The sequence below is a fragment of the Pygoscelis adeliae genome, unplaced genomic scaffold, assembly GCF_000699105.1.
Source record: "Pygoscelis adeliae isolate BGI_AS28 unplaced genomic scaffold, ASM69910v1 Scaffold384, whole genome shotgun sequence".
In the NCBI taxonomy this organism is placed as follows: Eukaryota; Metazoa; Chordata; class Aves; order Sphenisciformes; family Spheniscidae; genus Pygoscelis; species Pygoscelis adeliae.
In genome coordinates, this window is record NW_008824548.1 from 391,397 (window position 1) to 401,701 (window position 10,305).

Sequence of the window (10,305 nt, forward strand, 5' to 3'; positions counted from 1 at the left end):
ATATGGCTCCTCAACTCTCTCAGTCAGTACTTGAACACTTAGAAGCACTGAAACAGCGGAACGCTGATGTCCACAGAAGAATTTGTAAATTAGGTATAAGCTACAGATGGGGCCTGTGAGAATGGGCAGCATACTGGTCAGAGGTTTTACTTTTATGCGCTGAATCATTGACGCAGCTCAAATTGGAAGCTTCTTCCAATCTTCTGATGTTCTTTTCTTCATACAGGTAAAGCTGTGTTCCTGGCACGAGACAAGCACCATTTGGCAGACCTAAGCCATTTGATCCGTCACGATGCCCCTTACTTATTTCAAAAATATGTTAAAGAGTCCCATGGCAAGGATGTACGTGTCATCGTAGTAGGAGGCCGTGTGGTGGGCACCATGCTCCGCTGCTCAACAGATGGGAGGATGCAGAGTAACTGCTCACTTGGTAGGAAAAGCATTGTTCATAGTTTTGATCAGAATTTTTCAATCCAATTGAAAAATCACAAACCCAACTGAAATAAGCTGCAGGTTTTACTTTGTATTAATTGTGCTTACTGTTGGGGGTTTACAGAGGAAAAACGAGAGTGAAGATTAAGTGAGATGTGTGTTGAGCAAACACAGGAGAGACAATGTCTGCCCAGAGTATTAGATGGATAGGACGGATGAAAAGGAGGGGAGAGTTCTAAGAACACAAATGGAGCAACTGATGTGGTAGTGGCAATGTCATGCTAATGCCATGTTATCATTCGTTTCATCCTGTTAAGAGAAACAGAAAAAGAAGGAAGACAGAAGATGAGACTGAGGGAGGTGGAGGAGGCAGCCAGTTGGAAAGAGGGTAGAAGAAAGTGTTAAGGGAGGAAACTGTTGAAGGCAGTAAACAGATTGCATTGTGCAGCTGCTGTGCTGCCTTAAGTCTGTCTGGCTCCTCCCTGCAACCTTTTCCCCCAAAGACCGTGTCTGGGAGGAAGAGGAAGGTTGCTGCATTGATTGTAGTATACTCCGAACTGAGTTTCTGCATAGCTTTGTGTGTAGGACAGGGGGGTTCTGAGGGTAGAAGGAGGAAGGAGGATTGAGGTTGCCTGGCTGAAACTCTTCTGAACCTGAGCAGGGATGGGATAAAACTTGTTCATGTGTAGTACAGTTTTGGTTAGTCAAAATGCCTGTGAGGTTTTAGTTGCTGCTTGATGCTGAGGAAATACAGCCTGAAAGATGTTTCTGCTAAATGTTTTTTGGTTTGTTATTGGTTGTTTCGTTTGGTGTTTTGTGTGGTGTAGTGTTTTTTTTTTTTTTAGACTTAAGTGTTGTGATAGATGAAGTCTGAGTCAGTTAATACTTAGATGATGGACTGTGAATTGGACCAGCTGAGGCTCAGATGCAAATGTTCCCTAATTCTTGCTTTAGAGACAGTAATCTATGATAGCAAGCTGAGGGGGACATGAGCAGGTGATAATGTCTTAACCCCTGTCCCCCTCAATTATATCTGTTAGAGCTGTAGTCCTATCAGGAACACTTGGTTTAATTTTGCTGAAAGATTTCTTGTAATAACTTACAAATATGTATGGAAAGCCTCTACCTTAGAAGGAACAAGGATGGTTTGTCAGGTCATCTTTTTAATATCCCAGGATCATAAAAATGTATGATATTTTTCTTGACTAAAAAGTCAGCACTTAACTGTTTTTTAAACAAGTCATAATCTTGACCTGCCTTTGGCAGGTCAGAATCTTTTGAAATCCTGCTGTGGCTTCAAGTTCATTAGTAGTCACTGTGGAAAGGAGGTTGCTTTCTGAGTCATCAGCAGTATGCTTGCAGGCTCGTTTTGGAGCTTCCCAACCAAAAAGCACCAACCAGTTGAGAAGGATGTCAGTCACCTGTGACCAGACTACAGACAGCAAGTTTTTTTTCACTTTTTCCAGGTGGTGTAGGCATGATGTGCTCACTGAGTGAACAAGGCAAGCAGTTGGCAGTCCAAGTGTCAAACATCCTGGGGATGGACGTGTGCGGCATTGACCTGCTGATGAAGGACGACGGTTCATTCTACGTCTGCGAGGCCAATGCAAATGTAGGTTTCATTGCCTTTGACAAGGCTTGTAATCTAGATGTAGCTGGTATCATAGCGGACTATGCCGCTTCTCTCCTTACCCCCGGTCGCTTGACGCGGCGCATGTCCTTGCTCTCTGTGGTGTCCACGGCAAGCGAGACTAGCGAGCCAGAGCTGGGCCCTCCAGCTAGTGCCGCTGTCGACAATATGAGTGCTAGCTCCAGCTCTGTCGACAGCGACCCTGAGACCACGGAGAGAGAGTTGCTCACCAAGCTCCCGGGGGCTCTATTCAACATGAACCAGCTATTAGCCAATGAGATCAAACTTCTTGTGGAGTGATGCCACATGTAAATAGATGACCAACAGAACTCTCTCTTGTAAATTTTTTTTTAAACCAACTTGCAATGCTGTTTATCAGAGAAGCTCAGAGGAATGAGGAAAGGGGGGTGTGTCAATCAAGAGAGCAAGAGTAAAAGGCACGTGTGCAGTGATTGCTGCCCCTACTTTTTTGCAGAACATAAAATTGTGTTCATTCTTCAGCATCAGTTTTCTAATGAAGATGCTCTGTTCACAACCTAAGTGGGAATTTTATTTGGATGCTGCTTTGGTCTGCAGACATATTGCAGTTCATGTGTGTTCACAGGCAAGCATTGAAGCATGATTCACACTTGAAGATTTTCAGAAAGCTGTCTGACAGCTCTCTAGAAACTTTTGTGAATTACTGCACCAGTTAAGTCTCTTCTACCTCTGTAAGGCTTGATCCTGTAAATTGCCGAGTGCCTGAAATTCTCAACGTGAGTTGAAGGTGTTAAATACCAGGTATTTCAAAGTTCCTGGACACCTACTTTTCCTACTCTTGTAGATGGGAGCTGTAAGTTCAGGATCCTTTTAAAGTCATCACTTTCTGACCTTGCAGGATACGGCCTTTCAAATGATGAGGCTGAGAAAAGTGTCAGTTGACTTCACGTGAGCTTTCTGTACAAATCTATAATTTGTGCCGTCTTGGTATTAATTGGCAGCTTTGTGTCTATATTTATAAAGCTTTTGAAGGAGGATTTTAGTACTTGTGTTTTTCTCATTTCAAATCCTGATTTTGGAAGGTATGTAGGGGAATTGGTCATATTCTATTTGTGGCAGAAGTGTCACGTTTTAACTATTTTTTGCATGATTGGAGGAGATAAACAGCACTGTAATGTTTGGTATACAAAATAATGTTTAATCCAATGTGAAAAAGAATTACACTAGTTTAAAGCAAACGTGCATCGACTTGTATTTGTTAGTGTTTTAGTCTTTTTGAGAGAGATCTGCAATGTTAATGTTCCTTTTTCTTTAATACATGCTAGTCCAACACTCCCTTCTCTATGCCTGCATCTTTAACAGTGGCCAAAGTGAAAACACTGCAGACTGTATGTTAAGAAAACACTGAGTTAAAGCCTGTACGTCGGTGGGGTGTTTTTTTGTTTTGTTTTTATTTTTTGCTTTTCTTGGGGGGGAAACGTGGTAAGGTGTGGAGGAGGGAAAAGTTGGTTAAAAGTGATTAGACATCTAGAGGTACTTTAGAATAAAGCTGCAGTTCATACAATACTTACCAGGCTTACTTTTTCCCCACTGAACATAAAAGCTGATGTTGGCAGAAATCCAAAGAGTATGACTGGGGAGAAATACTCAATTCTTAGCTTTGGGAAACATGCAGCAGATTTAAAATAAAAAAAAATAAAAAAAATAAAAAAACCACCAAAAAAGAAAAAAAGAAAAAAAAAGAAGAGAGCTCAGCCAGAATTAAAAAAAATAAAATATATAACCTAGGTCCACAAACAATTAACAAATTGATCCTGGACCCTTATGTGTGTGTGGTGTGATTGCACACACTTGTGTGTGTTTGTGTGTGTGCATTTGCTTTGCTTTATTTCTTTTCAGGTTTTGGCTGTTTAGCTCCTAATTTTTTTCCAGGCTACCTGATTTTCCTTAGTCCTTCTGGCTGTGCATTTTCTCATTAGCCTTGAGCTGTTTTGGAAGACAGATAACCAAAACAGATACTGAGTCCATTTTTCAGTCCCTATCTTCCCTCTCCTTTTCCTCCTCCTTCTCTTCTTCCCTTTTCATTACTTTCTCATTCTCTGGGTTCATAAAGCCCTGGAACTATAGATAGAGAGAGATATATATATAAAGATAAGCCTCTTTTTTTAAAAACGAAAAGTAAAACGTTTACAATTGAAAAATAATCTTGTGAAAATAGGGTTTGTTTGGAGGGGGGTTGTGTGTGTGCAATGCTGCTGTTTTCTGGATACTTTAATGGAGCATGTCCCATGTACCCTCTGAGGCTCTGCACTGCCCACCTCTGTGGCCCTTCCTCACCTCTCTGCTGCTCTGCTGTTTTACCTTCACTTGGACCTTAAACACAACTCACGGACACTATGCAGAGAGTCTTCAAGAGGCAATAAACAGAACAGTATTAACCTGCTTTATGGAGGTTTGATCATGCTTCTTTGTACAGTTTGGTTTTTTTTATTTTAAAAGGAATGTAATAAAATGGCTTTTTTTTGTAGAATTAAATATTATTATTAAAATCAAGTGAAAGGTTGACTGTTGGTGTTAAGCAGGAGAGCGGACCAGCTGGTCCGGCAACAAAAGGAGCTTCAGCAGTAAAGGTATTTTCAAATCTTTCTTCCTGAGCCTTCAAACACACAGGTTACACCTGAAGAATATAAAGGTCTTTAACTTCCATGAAGAGCTGCAGAAAGAAACCTAATTTTCTAGTCACTGAGCAGTAAACTGTCTCTTCCAGGGCTCTTTTCCCCTTGCTTGTTTATCTAAGTGGAATTTGGGTGGTGGGGTTCCTTTTTTTTTTTATCTCCCCCCCCCGCCCCCCCCCCCCTTTTTTTTTTTTTTCCTTCTTCTTTTTCTTTTCCTTTTTACTGGTAGGTGTCTGCACTCCTTGAGAGGCTGATAGGGTCAATCCCTTCCTTTTCAGCTGTGGCACACATTGAGCGCATGTGGAATAACAGCAGGGAGTAAACATGTGCTAGCTGGTATAGCGGGACCTCGCTATATCTATCACAGGAAACATCTTTTAGAGGAAAGAGCTGGTAACTGAACGTTCTGGACTGTTTTTTGAGTCTCCATAGTATTTTGTGGCTCACAGGAACTTTACAATTTTATCACCCTTTCAGAATGTGCAGGTTACACCTCACAGTAGTAAAACTTGTGAAGTAAACATCGAGAGGTTCGAGAGGTTTACAGTTTGGCTCCCTTGGGATAAGATGCTCCTCTGGTTGGTGCTTCCATTGCTAGTTTGGAGAGAAGTCTATTCATAGTGGTCAGGGAGGGAGACAGGATTTGAAACATCATGTACATTTGTTTGGACATTGGGTATTGATACTGCATGAAAACCTTGCTTGAGGGTTCATTGCTACAAATGGGCACACTTGTCTCATGTATTTATTCCCTACTTACCCATTGCTCCTGAAATAGTGAAATGTATAGAATGGGCTGGGGGTGCGAGGGGAGGTGTCTTCTTTTACTTAAAGGAAAAAAACACAAACAAATCTAGCCTGTGGTAACCAGGCAGTGTTTCCCATTGAAGGTGAACTTTACAGACGTCAGCTCTATACACTGTATTTCCTTCAGTTCCATATGCTGAAAAACACATGCTAAACTTTCATACAGTTGCACTAACACTACCTCCGTATGTGGGTTTGGAAGCATGTGCTGAAAAAATGGTCAACGTAGTGCTGGGTTACAATAGTGCTAATACAGCTGATGGTGATACAACTATTTTTGTATATTTTAATGTTTGAAAGAGCCAGTTAGAAACTCTCGTTTGCAAGAATAAGTCTCTTAAACTACATCGGATGAAATTTGTTTCTTTGTAACACTGGAGATTTTCTTCTGTTCGACTTACCATGTTTATAATTGATGTGTTGCTGTGTCAATGTACGGATTGTATCATAAACCTTGTATTTAATGCTTTAATGTGTTTTATAAAATCTTTTCTTGGAATGTTACAACACCTCATCCGTAACACAGTGTCAGTGCTTGATGCATATGTGGACTGTTAACATTTTGTTCTGAGCTGATGGTCACTCTTGGAGCATTTTCTCCCACTTCGTGTGATATATTTCAAGTGTGATACTCAGGAAATAACCTCTGGAACATCTGTGTACGTCAGACACAAAGGAGATATTTCTTCAGATGTTATACTGGACTTCAAAATCCAACAAATGAAACCAGTGACGTTTGCTAAATCTTTTCTCCCCCTTATTGCAAAAATCTGTCAGTTAAATACATAAGGGACCTTAAGGGCTTAGAGAGACTTTGAAAACAAATCGCATGTGCAGTATCTTTCTCATGGCTCACTCTTTTTGAGAAGGTTTATGGGCTTTATGGCTGGTGTGAGACACACGACCCACTCCTGTTCTCTCTATGGAATAGTAGGTGCTCGGACAGGTAACTTCTGTTGCTACTGTCTTCTTTCATTTTTAATTTTTTCACTGTTCTAGGAATTGTTTTAAACTGAACACTGCAGGATTTATAACCAGATGTTTGCTGCCTTTTCCTTTGTTTTATTTCTTTAAGTCTTTCTTAACCTTTGAGGGTGACTTTTGGAGCATTCTGATGGTGGATCTTGGCCTGCTGTTGGAAGTCTCCAAGCCTCTCACATTTCCAATTTGAGTTGAAAAGTTTTTGTTTTGTTTATTTGTTTAAACCGATGACACAAATTAGATGCGCGGATTTCGGGTGGGATTTGTTGTTGCTCTATTTTGTGTGACTTATTCTCCCTTTTTTTACAGAAATGTGTTCTAACAGTTCACACTTTGTTACTGTTCTTTGCAAAACTTTTCAGGAGCCAAAAAAGTCAAACAATCCAGAGAAAACCTTCCCTTCTCCCCTTTCCGATGGCGAGAGTGAGAACTTATGAAAAGTCCTTGAGAATGTTCCTTCCTAAACTTTTCCCCCCAGTAATGCAAGCGGGTAAAATGGTAAACGCAGCAGTTTGGTGACATCCAAAACCGACCTGTTGTCAGGTAAATTGACTCTTTTCTGCTCTTACTGTAACCTTCATAAGTTTGCTAACTTGTCTGCCTTCCTTTCTTCCCATCAGTTCATTTTGGTGAAACTTCTTGAATGATTTCTTTAACAGTGATATTTAGAGAAAACCCTACTTTTCTTCTTTATTACCCCTCCTTATACATGTTGACCTTTAAGGGTCATTGTCCTTTGCTTTACTCAGGTGAGAGAAAAGTGAGTCCCCTCATGTAAGTATATGAGGGATAGTTTTGTAATATGTTAATTCCACCTCCTCTTTATCACTTCAAGGTAGTTTGTCTCCAAGTGTTCTATTTTAGCTTAGGTTTTTGAAAGATACGATGCTTTCCATTTGCCAAATGAACATAAAATATAACTGCATCAATTAGGAGTCGATAGGTATGAAAAACTAGTACTAAGAACATTAAATCTATTAAAATTCAGTAGAGCAGGATCCTGTAAAGAGGAGAGATGGGAAAATGTGTGCTAAAGAATAAGGCTGTGGGGCTGGTTATTTCTGTTTGTGGAGGATGGGGTGATGCGTTTTATGGTGCCCTTACTGCCATATCTAAGTACTTGTACACTTTATCCTTTTCTGGTAACTCCCTCCCTAATCTCAAACCACTTAAAAGTGCTTTTTACTTCGTCTAAGGAGGAGAATCTGTATTTTACTCACAGAGGTAACTATCAGACAATTGGAATACCATTCAAAGTGGAAGAGTATGAGCCTTCAGACAGGCTTCAAGGTTTCCTGATGCAGTATTTTATTTCCCATGACATCTGTAAAGAATTAGCACTTGTTCCAGCCTTTTTTCTGTGTACATTAATAACTTTTCTGTATCATCATAAAATAGTCTACTTTTCATATTCTCAATTTATATTTTCCTGAAACACAGCAAATTTATCAGCAATACCATAAATTGCAGCTTCAAATTAAGGTGGGAGGGAATAATTTTAGAGCCAACTTTTGCTCTCAATTAGACTGAGATAAGCCTGGAATCGCTCTGTGAAAGTCAGTGGAGTGATATCCAATTTCATTGGTATAATTGAGTATATAATTTGTGTCTTTAATTTTACTTGCAAGATAATTTTACGGACCTGTTATACTTATGTTTCCAATGCTTTTTCCTTTCAGACACACCCACTTCTTGCGTCTCAGCACTGGGCAGGCCTATTCCTTTATTTGTGTATATTTTTGTGCATCAGCTGCTATAGGACACGGGTGTAACACTTTCAGGCATGTGGTTGGGTGTCTTTTTGGGGGAGAGATTTGTGGGTTTGTAATGTCTAAAAAAAAGAATTTCTTTTCCTCAAATTTGTTGAACAAATTCATGTTGGCTCACAGTTTTGCATCTCTAACCTGATTTTATATATATTATGTGAAGATTTTCTTGAAAGAAAGACAGTCCTAGTTCTTTGCAGTGTCTGCAAATAATCTTTGGTGGGGAGAGTTGATCAAAATTTACTGCTTTCTCCAGAAGTTAATGTCTTAATATTTAATGTTGCTTGAAAGGTGATTTTTCAGATCATGCTCCTTCCTCTTTATGGAATGGCTTTCAAAGCCTTGTATTGATCTTGGTTGTGCCCAGTGCTTTGCCTAGTGTAAGGGGAAATGTTGTAGAACTTGAATAAGCCATGACATCTTAGACAAAGGATGATGATTATATGCGTGCTGAACAAGAACTTCTTCTATATGCCCTTCTGCTGCAACAGAGTAATAAAACTGGTAGGTGGCAGCAGCAGCAGAAGAAACTCATGTGACTGTGACCTGAGAAACCTCCAGTACTGGGAGAAATGGATTGCAAAATATTAACTGAAGTAAGGGGGACGGAGGAGAGAGGCAGAGTCCCTGAACTGTCCCTTTGAATGGTGAGTCTAACTTACAGAATTCTAACCATCAAAAGACTAGCTGTAGTACAGTAGACGCATTGATCTATCCGATTTGGTGTTTGGTTACCTGATGTCCTAATTCTGATCTTTGATTCAACATTCCAGTTTCCCCACTGCCTCTATAAGGCACAGTATATGCCTTAAAAAATTAAACTTCACCAAAATTGCCACATCTTAAGAGTACTGGAAAATAAGGCTGGAGGGAATTTATCTAGTCTATCCATTTCTCCGCCCCACAGGAAGATCAGTCATAGTTATGCCATTGGTAACATGTTTGTTTTAACCTGGTTTAAAAACGAAGGAATAAATGAGGAAGATTCTGCAGTCTTTACCTATGGAATTTTATTTTATGAAGGTAAAAAGCATCCTTACTGTCAGACAGTGGTCAACTTCATGGGCTGAGAGCCCATCTGCTTTTTTTGCTACTTCCTTTTTTGCCCACCTGCTATCTAATGCTACTTTTGGGGTGATTCTCGTACATATAGGTCTCTTCTTGAAATGTTCTTGAGTATTTTATCACAATGCTACTTGGTGATAACTGAAATTACATGTGTGTATACATACATTTAACATTTCACATCAAATGTTGGTTCCTTTGAATCTAAAGCCTGGTACCCCTTTGAGTGTGAAGAACTTCTATTCTAGTATTCTAGTCAACTTGCGTTCTTTTTGTGCAAGGAGCATAGTTTACAAATGCAAGTAATAAGCAACCGGCTTCATGCTGTAATGACACTTTAAGAACTCAGAATTTTCACGTGGTACATGATGGTTACTTGAGATTTAGGGACAACAGCAGAGATTCACCTATAACAAATAAATAGGTTTGGCATTAAGTCTAAATTGTATCCTTAAATCACTCTAATTTTGTCCGGTAGGGCACAATGGTGCACACTTATTCAAATTAATCTAGATAAATTTTTCAAAATTCTCGTATGAAGTTTCCTATATATAAAAAGCCTCTTTGAGACTTTCCCCTCTGTTTCTGAATCCTGGCCTTTTTTTGATCAGTTACACTAGTCATATCAGTAAATCCAAACTGGTAAGTACAGAAGATAAATTGCTTCTTAGGTTCGTACCAGTCATTAGCCCATTACAATATAATGAAAAGGATTTAAGGACTTCTTATTAATGGAGATACCGAAATGTCTTTACATAACACTTAAGAAAAATTTGTTCCTACGTAATGTTAAAAGATTTTTATGTAAGGGAGAGAGAAGATACTGATAAAGGAACAAAGTAAAAGTGCAAAATGTTCTCAGGCACCCAAATACTCAGTTCCAAACTTGGAAATACTAAGTAAAAGCTCTAAACCAGGAAAAGCCAAAAACCATATCCATTATTCTCTTCTGTGACTCTTACGTAGATAT

At 39.5% G+C, this 10,305-nt stretch overlaps 1 protein-coding gene across 1 annotated transcript in view; it reads left to right on the top strand.

Annotated features, from left to right (window-relative positions):
* The window catches only part of RIMKLB (ribosomal modification protein rimK-like family member B), a 38,134-nt gene extending 35,561 nt beyond the window's left edge, over nucleotides 1-2,573 (top strand). The window contains exons 4-5 of the mRNA XM_009321874.1: nucleotides 227-430; nucleotides 1,899-2,573. Of these exons, the coding sequence (XP_009320149.1) occupies nucleotides 227-430; nucleotides 1,899-2,362 (668 nt within the window). The 3' untranslated portion in view covers nucleotides 2,363-2,573. The remainder of the gene's footprint in view (nucleotides 1-226; nucleotides 431-1,898) is intronic.
* Nucleotides 2,574-10,305: the final 7,732 nt, after the last annotated feature.